The sequence below is a fragment of the Rhinolophus ferrumequinum genome, chromosome 3 (genome assembly GCF_004115265.2).
Source record: "Rhinolophus ferrumequinum isolate MPI-CBG mRhiFer1 chromosome 3, mRhiFer1_v1.p, whole genome shotgun sequence".
Taxonomy (NCBI): domain Eukaryota; kingdom Metazoa; phylum Chordata; class Mammalia; order Chiroptera; family Rhinolophidae; genus Rhinolophus; species Rhinolophus ferrumequinum.
Window position 1 is genome coordinate 55,696,095 of NC_046286.1, and position 19,200 is coordinate 55,715,294.

At 42.2% G+C, this 19,200-nt stretch overlaps 1 protein-coding gene across 7 annotated transcripts in view; it reads left to right on the forward strand.

Annotated features, from left to right (window-relative positions):
• Positions 1–1,674: 1,674 nt before the first annotated feature.
• The window catches only part of GRIK2 (glutamate ionotropic receptor kainate type subunit 2), a 595,315-nt gene continuing 577,789 nt past the window's right edge, over positions 1,675–19,200 (forward strand). For 4 of the 7 annotated variants that reach the window (XM_033099839.1, XM_033099853.1, XM_033099843.1 and 1 more), the window contains exon 1: positions 7,207–7,613. In XM_033099839.1, coding sequence (XP_032955730.1) covers positions 7,499–7,613 — 115 coding nt within the window. In that variant the 5' untranslated portion in view covers positions 7,207–7,498. Of the gene's footprint in view, positions 2,044–3,613; positions 3,637–5,000; positions 5,019–7,206; positions 7,614–19,200 lie in introns of those variants that run through there. The other 3 variants (XM_033099818.1, XM_033099826.1, XM_033099832.1) reach the window with 3 other exon arrangements.

Here is a 19,200-nt window from a genome sequence, read left to right on the forward strand (position 1 = left end):
GGGACCGAATGTTTTTTGCTTTTTGTTTTTTCTTTCCTGGGGTTGGCCCAAACTCGGCTGCGCCTCAAGGGCCATTAGGCTGCAGGTCACAGCAGCTGGAGCCCAGGCACCCAGAGCCGGTCACGCGTCCGTGCTGCCTGCTCCAGGAGGCACAATGGAGTCATTGACTATTTATTTACTGGGTACAACAAGGCTGCTGTTGACTTAATTAAGGGAGGTTCCCTGCCACCCTGGGGATCATTAAATGACTATGGGATTCTCCACTGCCACTAACTCATCTCTCCTTAACCTCTGTAAGTCCCGAGTCTCCCCTGCAGGGACGGGCTCAATAGGCATGTAGGGGACCAGGAGTGGTGACCCAGAGGGTAGAGTCTGGTGGTTTTGCTTGGGACCCGGGTAGGGTTTGGCAGGACTGAATCTCTGTGTGTTTCAGGCTGAGTCAGAAGCTAGCTCAGGTCGTGGAGGGAGGCAATGCTGCGCCAGACTCTGGCGAGGGCTGCAGAGAAACAAGCAACAAAAGGACAGATGTTTGTCTCCAGCAAAGACATCTTGGTGTCTGGGGACACAGAGTCTCTCTACTTACGACCTTTGGAATTAGAGAATGAAAATCAGGGCTGCTCAAGGACTCAGCAGAACCACAGAATCTCACCTGGCCCCGTATGCAGCCCATTTTAAAATTGTCTCCCAGCCTAGCGTGTCTTGCCTGCTCCTGCTCAGCCTCACTTAAACCTCCTCGCGAATCACTGCTTGCTAACTTCCTCTGGGGGCAACTTACAAAATCTCTGCTCTAGTTAATATTGTAGGGCCGAGTATAAAATAGCAACGGTATTGAGTAGATGTTGACTTTTCCAACCCAGAGGAGCGGAAATCGGGGATTGTTTGCAAAAGCTAATCGTTTCTGCTGAGAAGCCGGGGAAGCCGGGTGTGCTCGCTGCCGGTGGCCCCTCCCTGGGAACGGAGTTGTGAGAAGACTCCGGACTTAGGCGCTCCTGCCCTCCTCCGGCCTTTTAAAATGTCCATTAGAGAATTTGGAAGGAAGGCCGCCAGGCCGGGACTGCTCCCCAGGCTTCTTTCTAACCCTTTGAGTCTGCGACCTCCAGTTTGGCCTCCCACCTGATCTCAAACCCAACTTCTTTCTGTGATTTGTTTGGGCTGGGAGTTCAGGGACCTGGGGGGACAAGAGGCGTCTGTCATTAAGGCGACAGACAGGCACGGAGCCTGCCCGCCAATCCTCCGACCACAGGGAGAAGTCCCTTTCTTTTTTCAGAAACGGAGGCAGGGAGAGAGGCGCGGTGACTCTAGGCTTCTAAGGGGGTCGGGCAAGCGTCAGGGGGGCGTACCGGTAGCTTGCACGGGAGTGGAGGTGCGGGTGAGGCACAGGTCAAGATCTTTCCCGCAGACCTCAAAGGGAAATGGCAGTAGTTGGACTAAGAGGGCCACTTTCGAGACTACCAGCTGCTCCCCAAATGCTGGCAGCAGAGAAGTTTCGTTGCTATGGTTTCGGAAAGGTTTAAAAGCCACCACCCAGAACAAAACGTGCTCGGGCTCCTTATACGTGTTGTCACCACCCAGAGCCAGGCACATTCCTTGGCGATTTGCATCACTCCGCGACCCAGCATCTCGTTCCCAGTGCCCCCATCCAAGAGCAGGCGGGGATGTGCGCTGGGGAGAAGTCCAGGAGGGGAGGGTTCATCACGTCCTAGTCTAGGGACGCCCAGAATTCTCGCACTTTCGCTCCCGCGGTCCAGAGACCATCGCTGCGCCCTCTTGGCCACGGCGCCCGGGAGCGTGCAGGGGCTGCGGGGAAAGGCGCGCGGCTCCTTTAAAGCAGGAGGCGAGGAACCCCCGCCAGGAGGCGTGTCTGTCTCCGCTGCTGCCGCTGCTCCACGGTCTCCTTCTCCGCCGCCGCCGTCACTCGCGCTCGGCGCCCGCGGCTGCGCTGCTCTGTCCGGGAGCCTGGGACTTCCCGCCCGACATCCTCCCGCTGCTCCTCCCAAGAGGACCACCCATCCCCCTCTCCTCCCACTTCACCCCCAGCGAAAGGTAAGGACTTCCCCCCGGTGGGCTCCGCTCCGGGCTGTCTCCCGAGGAGTATGTTCCCATGAGGACGGGAGATACCGGTAGTGGGCGAGGGGCATTTTTCCATCTGGAGAGGAAGAAGGCGAACGAACAGCAGTGCTGCGGGGCCGGGTGCGCACCCGGCGCCCGCTAGACCGATTCGCTGCGAGTGGCTTTGTCCCGCTGGCCTCAGCCAATTCCCATCAAGGATGCAACTGGCTCGGTTGGCTACAGGCGCTCGCGTTCTCCACATCAAATAATTTAATAAGTGGACGTGTCAGGAAGTGGCCTCCGCTACTGGGACTCACGCGAGGCGAAGAAAAACAGATGGCAAGAAGCTGTGCATCTGCCTGCGGGTCTGACGAACTCCCCAGCTTTCCTTCCATCCGTCCATTCTTCCATTAACCCTGCTCCCTAGTTCGGTGTGAGGAAGTACAGACATTCATGTCAACCAGTGCCAGTATTGAAAGCCTCTGAAAAAACTCAGAGGGCGTCCCATTAGGGTAGGGGGAGTAATGTCACCTGGGTGGATCATAAACATCAAGAACTTTTAGCGACTCTCATCCCCTGGTAGTTTTACCTTCAGTGAGTTCTTTACTAAATAACAAGACTCAGCTGAGGCTCCTTATAATCATTTCCAATCTAGGGAACAGGGGATATTAGGAAACTTACTACTACTATACTTTTGGTAACAAACAGATTACCTTCTCTCATTTCTTCATCTTCATACTGTAAGTGTTGTGTCATTAGAAATTACCTTATAGATTAATGATCATTTTCATTTTACAAGAGATGATTGATTCAATTGAATCTTTGCTGGAAGATAGGTATTAATATTTCCATCTTGGTTTGTTTAAGTTCATTACTTTATAACTTTTTATAGACACCATTTCCACCTCCACCAAGGCAGCTTCCAGTGGCCTTAGGAACTTATTAATTAAACAAACAAACAAAATGAAACGCACAAAGGAAGATGATAGAGAAACAAGTGATGCCTAGAAGTCCTACCTGTTAGTTTTCTTCTATTTAAACCCATTGAAAATTGCACAGTCTGAAATCTATAAAAAAGAAAAAAAGGTTCCAGGATATGTAAATTATTCCAATTCAATTTCTTAATTAAGATACGCTTCTTTTTGGCATCTAAAAATTAATTATAACTCTAAATGTCATTAATCATCAATGCAGCAGAATGTTGGTTGAACAGCTGATATGTGTTCAGAATCACAAGGGATTGCATAGCATAGCATAGCGTTCATAGTTAGGAAGAGTGAAGTGCAAGTATGCAACAGTGTGGTTTTAAGTGATATCAGCTCTGACTTTATTTTCTGGCACCTCTAATACCATGGATGAACAGGCTGTTTGTTTTAGATTAGCTGCAATACAACAGGCCACATGCATGGAAGAATAGGTCAGGTGTTACTATAAGATGAGGTTTCTCAAATGTCACATAACAGCAGGAATTTGGTGACAAGTCAAGTGGAATTCTTATAAAGAATTCCATGTGAAAAAATTAAATATAGTTATATGGCATGCATGGAACAACCTTTGAAACACCTTTGAAATTCAGGTTGTCCAGGGGTATGTATTTGCCAGTTTCTTGCTAAAGGTATAGGCATTGTCTTTTTAAACAATGTGCTGTAAGGATTATTACACATTTGTACATGCCCCAGCAGGTGGCAGCTAACTAGAATAAGATTCATTTTCACTGGGAGAAAAGAAAAATAAAATTGCTTCTCAAGTAATAGCGCCCAAGAATAAGAGGTCATTAGTGTCAGTAAATATAAAAATATAGTGAAAGATGAAGCTAATGGCTTTTGGTGGTGATTGTTGGAACAAGGTTCACATGAACATGCTATGCATTTTGTTCTTCACTAATTTATCATAGGCTGGATATCTCTTCATACCAACAGTCTGCTTTTTTTTTTTTGAGGCTTACTTTTAGACACCGCTCCTCTCTCTGTGTGCATATATGTGTGCATTTGCTGTTTGTCATCTCTGCTTTGACCTTGGAACCTACAGAGCTTTTGGCTCTATGTGTTTAAAACGAGGGGGAAAAAAGCAAATGAAACCGTGGAACAAGGGGTGTAAATCTCTCTATTACTAATTATGTATGATCGCCTGACACCAAATAAGGGTATTTTTTTAAAAAATCTTTGAGAAGGGAGCAAATTACAAAATTGACACAATTTTTAAAAGAGAGTTAAATCTAGTCAATGAATACTAGATAATGATTTTATTAATCCTTCATATTCCCCAGAATTATGATGCATGGTATCAGTATTGGAGAGCAACTTGTAATAACTTCAAAATTACCTTACTATAGGCATCTTCTAGACTACCAAATCATTCTGTTGTAGTATTAGGGGGGTAATTTTAGGGTTTTTGTTGTTGCTTTTGCCTGGGAGTGAGTGACGTTTAATGAGAAAGAATGAGAATGAATCTGATTAGCATTGTAACAGATGGAAATCTGGAGGTGGAGCATTCTGAAGAAATAACTAATTGTACATTTTGGAAATGTCTTTAACCACTGAACATTGACAGTATGTTATTCAATATTCTGAATTCTTGGTGGTCTTATAGGCAATTTTTTTTTGTACTGAGAAACAAGTAGTTTTGTGCTCAGGATGGAACTCAGTTAATGTAAATAGCTTTTGTAATAGTGTGCTCTGGAAAGTGATGACTATTAGCACATCCTGGGTACGCCAAGCAACCCCAGTAAGTCACACTGAAATATACACACAACACAGTTGACAAAATAGTCCCCTTGGCAATGTCAACAATGTGATAATTCAAAATTACAGACTCTGTATAGTAGAAATATGCACACTGTCACTTCAAATGGTACATGACCCATTCAATATACTACTTTCAATGTACTACAGAATAAATCGATGTCTGGAGCGCTGTCCACGGTCCTGAAGAAAGGTCCTCTTCTGCCTTGCAGAAGTTCAATTGGACAGGTAGGGTTGCTGTCTGTGCTGTTGAAGCCTTTAGGATGAATTGATGGGTGTAAATGAACCTAATATAGCATATGTGCAAATTGATTCTTTGGGGACCAATTAATAGTTTAAAAAAATTATGATAGACTTTTTACTGTTTAATTTACTGTGTAAGAACTTCATGAATCTGGAAGCTTGATCTTTCACTTTTCCAACAAGACATCCAATAAATAGTACCACAAAAACTAAATAGTTTAGAATGCTAGTTTTAAGTAGACAAGTTACAACTGTAATGTCAAATGCCATTATGTTAACAGAATACATGAACAAGGAGTTATGGTACATTTTGTTTTTTCAAGTTCCATTAAATGCGAACTACACTGTAGAATTGCAGTATTTTGATTAGTCACAACAGAACATGCTATTTTCAGGTAGTAGGTATCAATTATATTGACAGATGGAAAAAAAAAATATTGTTGCCCTGGCAGTCATGATTATCTCTGCTAGGATCAAAAAGTAAAAAGAATAGAATGGAATAAATGAGACAGCAAATACAAGACAGAACATGTTGGGCTGTACATGTCTTACAAGAGATATTTTAAACATGGACTGAAGGAGTCGCTAGATACCCTTGGTTTTAGCACAAGGTGTTCCTTTTAAAGTGCTCAAATAGTCAAATTATTTGATTGAATTGCCTGCTACACTGCAGAACTAGCCATTCATGATACTTATTTTTGACACTGCAGTAATGCCTCCATCTTAAAAAAAAAATCAATGTCCACTTAATTCCTTTGCAAAATGTAGGTTTATTTTCAAACAAACATTTTATAGTATCTTAAGAAAAAATAGAATGAAGAAATCATGAGGGAATGAAAACATTGCACTGTTTTCTTGCTATCTGGAGGACATAGTACTCATATCTATGTTACATATTCTTCAAATAAGATATGATTTTATATTTTTTCATAAGGTTAAACCTATGCCCTGTTTGTTGGTTAAGAAAAATAAATTAATTTTAAGATATAGGCCCAGCAGTTTGCCTTTTGTGCTTCTGGATCACTTAAAACTCTTAATATGTAGCAATATATTTATCACTATCCATCTTGGTTTCACTTACTAATATAAAATATTAGGATTGGATATTCTTATCTACATACCTGGAGGAGAGCATATTACCTATTTCAACAATAAAATGTATTTTTATTTTAATAGAAATATATTCCTGTACTTTTTTTCTTGAATAAATTGCTAGTTGTGAAATCCAAGAGAGTCACTGCCTGAGGACTCTAAATGTTTTGACCAGAGCACTAGAAAATAATAAAGCATTTTTAGATGAAGTTGTGACAGTGTTGCTCAAGCTTTGATCCCATATTTCACTTCTTTAAGAAAAACATATTCAAAACACCAGAGAGAAGAAATTTAGACATAAATGACTGAAGCTTTTGGAACTTGCTACACCAATTCAAATATCATTGTCTTTTTATATATGCACAATTATTTTAGATGAGCTAAAAATGGGTGGGAAAATGTAATTCCTTGATTTGAATTCAACATTTTTTCCCCTAAAAGGACACTTGAAGAAATCTATTTTTATTCCTGGGTAGTAATCAAAGAATGTCCCACTCAAGTTTTAAATGACTATCTTCGCTTCTCCAGTACACTCCAATCTATATTCATTCCTGGACAAAATTTTACAAAGTATAGCTAAGACCCTCTTTAAACCTAAACAGAAGTTATATTTGCAGTAAATTCCTTCGTCTTGGAGCACTTCCTTTTTTACAACTCTTAGGCAAAGTCACTTTGACTTAGCTTGTCATTTATTAAAATTCATCAGTTGATTGTAAGAAGTCCGCTTGCATACACCAATCACTCTCTTGGCAAAGAATCTTACTGAAAATAAAAGCACTTTTCCCACATAAATAAATGCGACTTCTTTCTTGCAACTCAAGGCGGGCCATCAGATCGGTTGCATAATAGATATAGGGACGCTCACTGGCACAGAGCCTTAAGAGGCAAGCAGCTATCTCAATTTTTCTCACTTAATCTTGGCTTCACGTCAGAAGCTGTGCAGCAGTGCAGCGGAATAGGGCCTGGCAAAATCTTTACGAGCAAAGCGCCTTTTGTGCTGGGACTGTGGCTCCCTACCGACACCTCGGCGGTTTCCAAGGCTGGCTTTCCTATTGATTTTCCCCTTCTTTTGCTTCCCCAGGCTCGCGCGGCCGGACACTCTGGGTGTGCGTGCTGGATTTCTCCCGGATGCTCCCCGAGTAACATGGATGTCCCACCATCCCTTGCAGTGGAAGGTTGCTCCTTGGCGCAGTGAGTGAAGAACATGCAGCGATTGCTAATGGGTTTGGGAAGCGGAGACTCCTTCCTCTCTCTGTGACCATGCCGTGATCGTGCCTGCGGACACCACTCCACGCATCCTCATTCCTACCCGAACCGGGAGCCTAACGCTAGATCCGGGAAGTGGGTGCCGCGCGTGTGGACGCAGAAACACCATGAAGATTATTTCTCTGATTCTAAGTAATCCAGTCTTCAGGCGCACCATTAAATTCCTGCTCTGCTTAATGTGGATTGGATATTCTCAAGGAACCACACATGTACTAAGATTTGGTAAGATTCCCCATCTCTCTCTATCCCCTGGTATCTGGCGCCCAGGCTGCCGGATGTAAACAGGCGGGTTCGCTCTGCCAGGCGGGTGGGCTCCATGCATTCAGACCTGTTCACTGCTCTGTCGCCTGCCTCCCGGGGGTTTAAAGAACCACCTTGTACCTTTTATTTAAATTTTTTTCCTTTTCTTTAAAAAAAATTTAACCGCGGGGGAATGAAGTGAGTGCCAGTGGTCCCTGCAATACCTCCCCTTACGTAGTAGCCTGCCATAGAGCTGCTAGTGACGCTGGGGGCAGGCAGCCTTGGCGTCCCTCTGTCTCCCCCAGAGCCTTCCGGCCTTGGCCCACTGAGAGGTCCGTATGGCAGTGTGGGCTAAGGCTGCACGCCTCTCAGCTTGCAGGGCTGATGAGTTAATACTTGGTAACTCTTTGGCGAGTTGGCGTCCGTGCACTTCTGCCTGGGACCCGGACAAGTCCGCAAGTGAAAGGCGCTCACCCTTTTGATTTCTTTTGTCGTCAGACTCACTTTTCGGTTAATTTCGCTGCTTTTCCAGTCCCTGGCTCCTTTACGGGGATCCGGAGCTCTTAATATTGTAAGATTGAAGGCTCTACTTAGCAAGGGGAGACTCCTGCTTAGCTCACGTGAGGTAGCGGCGGTCCTAAGAAAGGGTTTTTGCTTGTTTTTAACTTGTGAGTTGTCCTCTCACAGCTTTCTCACTGCGCGTCCTGGACTAATAAATGATTAACAATGCTGTTCGGGGAGGAGGGTAGCAGTGTATGGGAGTCTAAATCTGCATCTTTATTTCATTCACTCTGGCATGATAAAAGCCCAGGGGGCAGTTATACATTAGGGGAATCTATTGCTTTCCTAAGGAATCAGGGTTTCCTTAGAGCTCGAAGGAAAATCTAAGTGTGGGACTCCAGTGGAAACACTGGTCTAAAGGTTTGTTTGGAGGAAATTAAGCCTGAGCAATGCTCAGCGGCTCTAGATGGCCAGTGGAGTTTTAGTAGGAGCAGAACTAGTCAAGGAAAGTTCCCTTAAGTAGATAAGAGTGAGAGAGAAGCATGCCAAGCGGCTAAATGCTTCCACTGGGTGCCTCCTTTGACAGTTCAAGTGGATTTAGACCAAAGAGTGCAGGAAACCGTATAATCCTGAATATGTGTCTTTGAGATAAAAGCAGATACATTAAATCACTCAGTCAAATTTAAATCGAAGAGTGATTGCCTGCATCTCCTATTATGTCAACAGCATCTTTTTCCTTGTCCCCATGTGCTTTTTGTATAATGATAAAATTTATCATCTCAGGCTTTGTGGAACCAGGGTAGGAATGCTTTTCACATATTGCAAGAAGGGAACTCTACCTTCCCCTTCTCCCACGCTCCTAATGACACAAAAGACAATGGGTTATAACTGGGTTCCTACAGCAGTAGTTTTCCTGCTTTCTTCATGCCTTTAGATGGTCCTTAAGCATGTTGCTCTTAGCAACAAGCATCCACAGGAATGCTTATTTCTTTAGATCAGATTAAACAGGTCCCTATATCACTGGCAATATGTGTGTTCAGCTGTTCTGCTTCAACCACGGTAAGAGCTACAGTATGCTAGTTTTGCCTAATAATTTGAGTAGTACAACCTACCTACCTATCTGAAATACTGAGGTGTCTTGTGAAGTGTGTTTGTGAATGAGTGTGTCTTAGTGTGTTTGCAGACTGGGTGGGAAAAAAGGAAGCCTGGGAGCCAGAAAACTGCAACCAATACTCTAAAGATTTAATTATTGCTGCTCTGGTCTTGCAGTACAATATTTGCTGAATCATTAGATTGTTACATTCGCTGATCATTTCATATCTTCATATTAAAAATCTTGGCAACTGTGGCAGAGTGTGTAGCAGCTTTCCAAAAGAGCTGACACACACACAAAAATACATTTTCCTAGACCAAAGCTTACTAAGAATCTCCTTAAGAAATAGGGGAGTAGGTAAAGAGCATTCTCACCAGTCAGTGCCTTGATACCCTAACCCAACAGCCCCATTTCTAAATAGCCTGTTATTTTATTCATTAACTTCAAACATTTTCCACGGGGAAATCCATTTTCCCTGATTTCTGTCCTGAGATGTGGGGAAGGACTCTGCACATTGTAATGTGGGGACATTTTCCTGTTGGGGCTATTTTGATGCAATGATGGGAGTTTCATTTTCTTCTGGTGAAAACCTGTTTTGGGTGGAGGGTATGGTTGGCTGAATGCTTACAAGCCACTTTTGAGGAAGGTTATTTTCTACTGTCGCTGAAATGGCACACCAGAGCCTCATGCCTGGCTCCTTTCCTTGGAAGTGAAGGGGTTGGAATTGCTCGTGTTGCCCCTGCCCCTGGGCGGCCGCCCGGTGCCGGTGAGACCCCCGGCCTCTGCTGAGGAAGTGGCATCCAGCCCCTTTTTCTACCTCCCCCACCCACCAAGGCGTGGCCAGCAGCGGCCAAAGGCCCGGTGCCGCCCCAGCGGTGCTATGGCAACCGTGGATCCCTGCTGGTGCTTGCCCCAGCCCCTCTTCCTGTAGGTGGTAGAAACCATCCCCACCGGCTCTAGGCTGCCGCTCCCCCCGCCCCCCAACACTAATACACACACTCCCCAAGTCCGGTCGCCGTGTTTTTTTTTTGGATCAGAAAGCCTTCCTGCTCAGGGTATGACCCTTATCTATCTAATTCCCCGCCACTCCCTCCAGTCTGCCGGGTTCACAAGTATCTCTCTCTCTCTCTCTCTCTCTCTCTCTCACTCTCTTTCTCACTCTCTCTCTCTCTCACTCTCACTCTCTCACTCTCTCACTCTCTTACTCTCTTTCTCACTCTCACTCTCACTCTCACTCTCACTGACTCACATACACAAGCAGACCAGTGCGCTCAGGGGAAGCAAGTCCAACACTTTGGCATAATTCCTCTGTGGTGCCCAGGAAAACTTCCTCCAGTCATGCCCAGGAACGCCTATGTCTGGGCACTACCCCTGCCCCCGTCCCACCTGGCCTGGCTGGCGCCGGGCTGCACACCTGGGCTTGCTCCTCAGTTACTGCTTAGCAAACATCTCCCAGAGATGGTCTCCGGAGCACCAACCCCAGGGTGCTTTCCTAAGGCTTTATGGCAGCCTGAAGGCAGAGGAGGGAACGACCTGAGAGTCAGCTGTTCTAGCAAGGGGGCAGGCGGGGGCCTCGCCTTGGGTCTCGGCTATTTCTCTGCCTTCATCCAGCGTGGCTTCTCTAGGGCGACCATCCAGCAGGCATGCAGTCAGGGGATAAGGTAGATCTTGGACAGTTAGTTCCCTAGCTGCAGGTCAGGTGAGACGTTGTCGGCCTGCTTTTGCAAGGGGAACCCGGGACGCCCCCAGCCGTGCCTCTAGCAGCTTCTGGCTTTGGGGCAGTGGTGGCACTATGTAAATAAGGCACCATTGTTTCTCCGCAGCTGTCCAGATGCTGCAGCCGCTAGAGAAGGCAAAGGTGGGATCCTTCTGTCCATGGGGTTGTGGCCCCCAATTCCACGGTCTCCCAGCTGAACCGTGGCTACACAGTACTTGAACATTTCTTTAGTTACTTTAGCCAACCTTTTCTTCCTGGTGTGCTTGACCTGTGCTCCAGGGAAAGCATGGGCAGGACGGCTCTGGATGTGGCTGTGGGCGGGGTAACAATCCCTCTGGGAGGTTGGAGGCTTCAGCATCTTCTGTAAGGAATCACTCCTTAAGCCACCACTTGTTTCTGATTTTCGAGGTAGGGCGTTTCAAGTTCCATTCTGGAACTGGCACTTAGAATGCCAGGAGCAAAGATAGCAACACAAACTTCTTCCTTTTCCTGGGTAGCTTGTCCAAGATAGTCCCTTAGAGTTGAGTTGCTGAGCATGTGGTAGGCCACTTCTTCCCTTCAGATGTTCCCTCCTAGCTTTCCTCTTAAGCATGCTAGTAAAAGCCTTTATTAAAAGGTTTCCCAGGCAAGATCCCACCCCCCCCCCATCTCCTTGGCACAGAGCACTGGCCACAGGTCCCTGGCACAGCACATAGCCAACTTGCTGTGCATATGCTGAAAGTGAAGGCAGCCAGCTCAGGGACAGCCCAGGTGAGAAAAACCACGGCCTCAGAGGGAACAGAAAGGGTTCCTACGGAAATGCCCCTATTTGCTGGATATCCCATGTACTTCCAGATATAATTAATAGCAGATTTACTACAACCTCCAGGTATGTGAGTGAATTGACTGAGCTTAGAAGTTGCCAAGTTCTTTGAAAGAGATCTTTCTTCCTTTGGGAGGTGAGGTGGGCAGGAGGGAGGAGTGGCTTTACATCTGGAATCTGGAAAAGTGGCTCTTGGGAGGTGGGGAAGAGGAGTAACAGCGGCTACTGTCTGAAACAGATAAAGCCAGAACACCTGCTCAGCTGAGCTCTGGAAAGTAGGGAAGTCTTTCGAAGAATAGCCAACACAACGGCTACAATAAAAAATACAAAAGTGAAAAAAAAAATCTATTTTTCACATAAGTTCTCACTTATTCTTAAAGCTTCAATGAGTAACTCTGATGTGATCCATCAACAGAGGCACACTCATTTCAGAAAACGACTTTGAAAAATGATCTTTCCTTCTGTAGAAATAGCACCCCTTCTCCACCCAGACACATGGAACTCAGTACATTTTCTGGCTCTGCGAGGTTGTCTTTCAGCAGTGAACATGGGTTTGTTTATATGTCAGCAGACATTTCTTCCGACAGATGCCTTTTGCTTTTTAGTTTAATTCAAGTGATCACTGCCGTGTGTTCATTCCCTGAATTCTCAAATGACACTGTTTCAACATTTACTCAGCACAGGAAAGTTAATGTAAATTGCTCCCACACAAAGGCTGAACATACCATGGACCAAACGTGGGACGTGCCGTTGCTTATCAGAGCCTCTTCACGTCTACTCACCATTAAATAAAATGTTGTATATGATAATGATGACATAATCTTTGATTTTCTTTTGATTATCAAAACTTCTGATACAGGAAATGTTTAGCTCTTTTGTGGTAGAAATTCAAGTGAGAGGAATGCATTTTCTCCTGTTTTTCGGATTTTACTGAGTTATTATAGCTCTAATTACGTTTATTCTCTGGGAATTGTTGATGTCCATTTTTACACACCAAGTAGGAAGCAGGTCACTGTCTTTCAGCTGTACTATACTGAAATCGTTAAGCTACTGCATTCACAATACCTGGGCTTTGTGGCAGATCCTAGGTTTTCCTCCGTAGGATGGTCTAATGTCTTGAAATGGAATAGTTGATTGTTTTGCATTTGGGTGGTGAAGCTTTATCTTCCTGGGCTTTCAATTTGTAGTCCAGAGATCAAGGTACTAGAAGTGCTTCAAATAAATCTTAAACCCTAAATCTTAGCATGAAAGGTAAGGTCAAAAGCTCCTCAAAGGGAAGGAGGCAGGTGCACATCATCATTGTTGACTGGTACAGATTAAACACCGAAGGAGAAGATTTTAATCTGATAACGTCATAGGGCTTCCTGTTTTTCTTTGCTGCTTCTGCTGACAATTTTGTAAGGTAATTAAATTGGCTGATTGAAGTCACGGTGGTCATGGGGTGATAAAGACCATTTGGATTTAATGGAATTTAAAACAACAGAGCACCGAACACAACTCTTACTGAACAAGAATTTTAATGGCCCATTCTGGGTGCTGACTAAATAGAACGCCCTTAACAAGTTTAATGGAAAGGGCAAGGCAGATTAGCACTATATAGTCTTTATGGTTGCAGATTGGAGAATTAAAATTATCCCTTTAAAAGACTCATTAATGCATCCTCAAGATTTAATGTAGGTTAAATAAGCTTTTTTTAGACCTTCATCCTATGCTGTGCACCTAGGTATAGGACCAAGTTTCAATAAAAAAATAATTTTAGGAGCTGACTTATATGTCTTCTTAATTTCAAAAACAAATCTTTGAGAGTATACAGGGTGTTGAGGATAAGTATTGATGATGGAGCCTTTCTTTCCTGTAACTGAAAAGAACAAATTTGAGTTTTAATTGTTGCATTATTGGTAACTTTTTCTTATAAACAAAGCTTGTCTGTAGTAGAGCAACTGCAGAGATAAACAAATGTTCTCCTTCTTCAGTTTCAATAGTCATTGGTATTTGATCTGTTTTATGTTGCCTTTTTGATCCTGTCCTTTTTTCTTACTGAAACTTTTAAATTCAAGTTACTGTATTTCAGTGCATTCACGTTCCTTCTGCTCCCAGAAACAGGGCAGTTCCTTGCTTTACATTAGGGACACTAGAGGATAGTCAGGGCCAAGGTGAAAATCAAGTCTCAGTGTCTTAAGAGATTGTTCTTCCAGCTGTTTTTTGCTTTGTGAAATTGTATATTCAAAGTCGTCAGCTCCTTTGACTATTCCAGAAAAAGCCGAAACCCAAGTTTTCATATAAAAATCTCCCAAATTTTAATGTCATAGTTTTCAAAATTGTTTAAAAAATTCTGAATTGACCAAACCAAAAGCACTTAGCTAGTTGGGATGTGGCCCAAAGGTCACCAGTTTTCACCCTCCAGTTCCACTCCACATTCCACAGGTTCTCAAAGGAGTACATGCTTTTCTCACTCCTCATTGATTCCCAAACAAGTAAGGCTTATTTGTCCCTTGCCTCACACCTTTAAGCTCGAACATTTTATATTGCTGTTTTTTCAAAATGACATTATTACCTAATCTGATAATATGAATGTGGGTGGGAGGTTAGGGAAGACCAGCAAAATCTTCCTGCAGGATTTTACAATTTTCATTTTATTTTTATATGTAGGCTTTGAGACACTCTATTTACAGCAGCATTCAAATATAGCACTTGCCTAGAGATTGATTTAAACCCCTTATTTTCTTAATTAAAAACTAAACATTCTTTTCTGGATTTAGTAGCGAACCAGAACACTAGACAGCAGGGTTATGTGGGAAGATCTGAAAGGGTTTGTGGATGTTGTGACTTTCAGATATTTTCCCCACCGACACATGTAATTTCTATCTGTCTTTCTTTCTGTCCTCTTCCATGGCTTTAAGACAAATATATTCTGGAAGGGAGACCACATAGTCCTGAGATTGTAAAGTTAGAATGAGTTTATTGGATCAGTCTGTCTATGACTGTCAGATTCTGTCTATGACAGAGATGCTCAGATACAAAAGAGTACCCAGTGCCTAACGGAGTACTGAGTGATTAGCACTGATGTGAAGGGGAGGCTGAGAAAAAGAGAAACGTCAAAGGCCATTTGGTAACAGTCTTTTCCAGATTTACTCCCAGACATCTCAATGCTTTGTAAATTGATCGTTTTGCTTGTATTAGTCCACATCTTTGAACCTATGTGATGATTTAAAATAAGATGTCAATGATATTCTCACATTGACATATCTGTTTCCAATCCAAAGGACCTTTAAAATGCTTTTCACAGCCTTTTAAATCAAACAAGCTTCTTTTTCATCATTGAAATAAAACAACTATGTGGAAGGTATTCCTCTAATTCCCATTTCTGTCTCCAGCTCACTCTCACTCTGATTCCTGACACCGTTCACAATGGGAATATTGCTCAAAATGATCCAACAAGCAAAGGAAATATTAAAGAAATGTTCTGCTTCAGAATAGTCTTAGGCATTTGGTCTATTTTGTGCTGTCTTTTTAATCCTGCCCTTCTTTTCATCAACTGAAGCTTCTATATTCTGTACATTGTTTTGAGTGCATTCAGGCCCCTCCTTGCCCAGAAGAAATGAAAGGAAAACTCTTAAGATGAAAGAAAACTATAAAATCCGATAATATTGAGCCAAATGGGGCTTTAGAGATCATCGAGTGTAATATCTTGAGTTTAGAGATAAATTGCCAGGGGCATTTAAATAGCTTGTTCTGATCACTGCTAGTTAGTGTCAGATTTTGGACCAAAACATGAATATCCTGTCTGCCAGTCTAGTGATGTTTTTCAGTGAATTATGCTATTTTTCCAGTGTAGCCTCTGAGTCTCTGTGCTTTGCATCAATTTCAGGAAAAGCCACTTGTTCTGGTAGCTCTTCTAGATGTTTGCCTACTTTGTTTCCTCCACCTTTTGTTTCAGAGAACATTATCTCTTAGATGATCCCTTTTTTCTCTTTTTCTTACCTCCAGCCTCCTCTCCCATGCCTGCCAAGGTCTTCTTTGCCCCTGTGTCCATACCCATTCATTCAACAAATAGGAATTGAGTACATATTATGTGGCAGACAAATAGAATTCCAAGACCCAGCTTCTGACCTCAAGCAAATTGTAATTCACTCAAAGGATTCATACACACACACACACACACACACACACACACACACACACACATGTATGAATCCTTTGAGTGAATATACACATATATATGTATATATGAATGTATTATGCCAAATGAGTGGTACGTAAAATATATACAATAGTTGTTTAAAGGATATTGTTGTTGGCTTGAATTTTTATAGAAGAGATAGGACTCTGTCTGGGACCTGTAAAAAAAATTCAGTGACAGGGAAGGGGAGGGGGAAATGTATCATTAGAGGAAGAAAAGGAATTTGGGCAGAAATTAAGAAGGGGAGCTTTGGGACATAGAATGGACCAGCTCTGTCAGAGAGGATAGATGAGGTCTTGCTCTTTCAATGCTTTAATATTTAGATGATAGGGTTTGGATTCCTGTCTGTAGCCCCTGAGAAGCCATCAAAACTAAAAGGATGGGCTTGACTTGGTCTTCAGTAAGCAGTTGAGTGGTTTGTCAGTCTGTTGCTTGCATTTTGTGAAGAATAAGATGGATCTCCTTTTTCTGTGTTACTGAAATGAAAGCAAAGGACCTGTGTTTGTCCTTGATCATTGAAGCCTTTAAAAAGTTCTTGGTTTGGGATCGCAGATACTTCTTAAGTGAAATTATGAAAGGAACTAAATAAATGTATTTTTAACATATGACCAGATGAAATGATTAAGCAGGGGAAAGTTTCCAGTTAACTTAAAGGAAAATGCGTTGGAGAACGATTTAAAACTATAGTTAGCTTCTTTGAGGGATACAATAAATTACCTCCAAGAAAATTCTCACTGTCTAATTCCAAACGATCTCTATTACCTGAAACATTATACGTAAAATAATATATAATAAATTATTTAAAATAAGAATTAAATGAATTAAAAACAATTTTAATACAGTGGGTTCATTGTAAGTAATATTTTAGGTCTACATGAACTCAGGACTCCAGACCCTGAATGTAGTTATTTGAGTCATTAATTTTACTCCTAACTTTGTCATCTAGTGGCTATAAATTAGGAAAAATACTTAAATCAGCCTGAGCCTTGACTTGTATGTCTGTGCAATGGGTATTACTTGCTATCTGTCTAACTCCAAGGATAATGTTGGAATTACTGTATTTTCCCAAAAATAAGACCTAGCCAGACAATCAACTCTAATGCGTCTTTTGGAGCAAAATGTAATATAAGACCCGGTCTTATTTTGCTATATGACCAGGTCTTATATAATGTAATGTAATATAATATAATATAATATAATATAATATAATATAATATAATAACTGGGTCTTGTATTAATTTTTGCTCCAAAAGACACATTAGAGCTGATTGTCCGGCTAGGTCTTATTTTCGGGAAAACATGGTAATAGGAAAATGTATAGACCTCTGGGCTTATTGGCAGAAAAGGACTTTTGGGATTGAAAGTGTAATTTACTATGTATGTGTGGAGCACAGTAAAATTTGTTATCACTTGTACATTTCATTCAACTTCTTAAACTGTGCATAAACATTAAAAATTGTCTTTTAAAAATTATTCTTGAGTAGTCTTCCTTATAAGGAACCTGAAACTGTTATAAACATGCTGTAAATGACTTATTTGACTGATACAACAGATTTGCTTCTGAGTTGGTAGTTTTATAGAAAAGCAAGTGCATAGTTAATTTTTTTTTCTTTAAGCATCAAAAATTTAATTGGCATTATCAAATATCCACAATACATGTAGGAAACAAATCATAACTAAAAGCAAAAATAATAAGCAAAGAAATCATGCTTAAGTCCTGTGGTTAAGATTTTTCACTTTTTCACAACTGCATAGTTTTTCTAACTTATGTTCACAAACATTTTCTGAAAAACTGTACCTGATTACATATATACTTCATTCTTCATTTGCCTATGATGAACTTTTAGCTATTATTCAAATTTTGTAGATACACAGGTGACTGTATTTGATCCATTTGTCTTGATTCAGGAAAGTTTCACAAACATTCAGATTTGCTACAATTGTTTGGGGTAGATACATATGAGGGACTTTTCTATGGTTATGTTTGCATCTTTATCAAGGAACTGTCCTAGGTAGTCTTTCTGGGGCTTAATCTTTAAGGCGTAATCGACTTTGGTGCTACCCCTACACCACTAAGCTCACCATTCTTCCTGAAGGTCCTTAATTACCTTTGATTCTTTTTTATTCAAGATTTTACCCAGTGTTGGGGAGATCAGCATAGAGCTGGGTAGAGAGAAGATCCCCCACCCGTGCCAGCAGTGATGCCTCATTACAGAACCCAGGAGACCATTTGAAAAGTGTATTCAAATTATAATACTCTCTTATAGTTGGAATTTTTATTTTAAGTTTTCAAAACTTCAGGATATGAAGTATTTTAGGGAAGTTTCCTGGATGTTGAGAATTGTGAGGTTTTGAATCAATGATTCCCAGCTGTCAGAAGTGAGATGAAGGAGAGGCAGTCTCAGGATTTTTATGATAATCTAAAGGAAGAATGGGTTAAACGCAGGTTGAAAAATACTCTTCTGTCATAAGTCTGGTTTTTGTTTTCCTGGAAGCAGTTCTGCATTGTGGTAGAAGTGATGTTGGAATATGTGAAGATATAGTGGAGTTCCTGCTTTCAGTGGGTGAAGGGCAGAGCAGTATTTCATTTGGTCATCTTTCCCTGAGGGTTCTGGGTTGATCGCTCAGGAAGCCTTCCTGGAGACTGGGGGTGATGTTCTAATCACTCATCCTCAGCTTGTTTTCTAAGATGCATTTCTCTTCCATTTGCTATCCCATATATCGACTGTCCATTAAAATCTAATTCAAGATTCGCTACCTTCAAAAGGTCTGTTTTAGGTAGGGATTCTGTAGGGTAAATTCCAGCATTGGCAAGAAAGAGTGATCAGAGCAATGGTTTCCAAACCTTGTTTCACATCAGAAAGGAAGGAGCTTTAACTAATTTAAATTCCTGGTTCCCAAACCTGGAGATTCTGTGGTTTAAAGTGTTTCATTTTTCTCAGCTGCATAGTTTCACAACTGCATAGTTGTAGTACTTTAACTTTTTAAGACAACTCCTAAGTAATGTACTTAAAAGAAACAGAACGCAACTCCCAGGCAGGTGGAGAATTACTGAGCTTGATAATCCTAAGGAATCTTTTGAACTTAAATCTTTACAGTTCCTCTGTTTATAATGGACATGTGCATCAGCTTTCTGATGGGCAATTGATAATCAAAAATATGCAAAGCAATGAGTAAATTTCAAGAAAAGTGCTGTGTCTTTGGTATCTTATCATTTTGGCTCTCAGCATACCGCTTGAAGGGCTGACTGATTCTTTAAAACCTAAGTACTTAGAA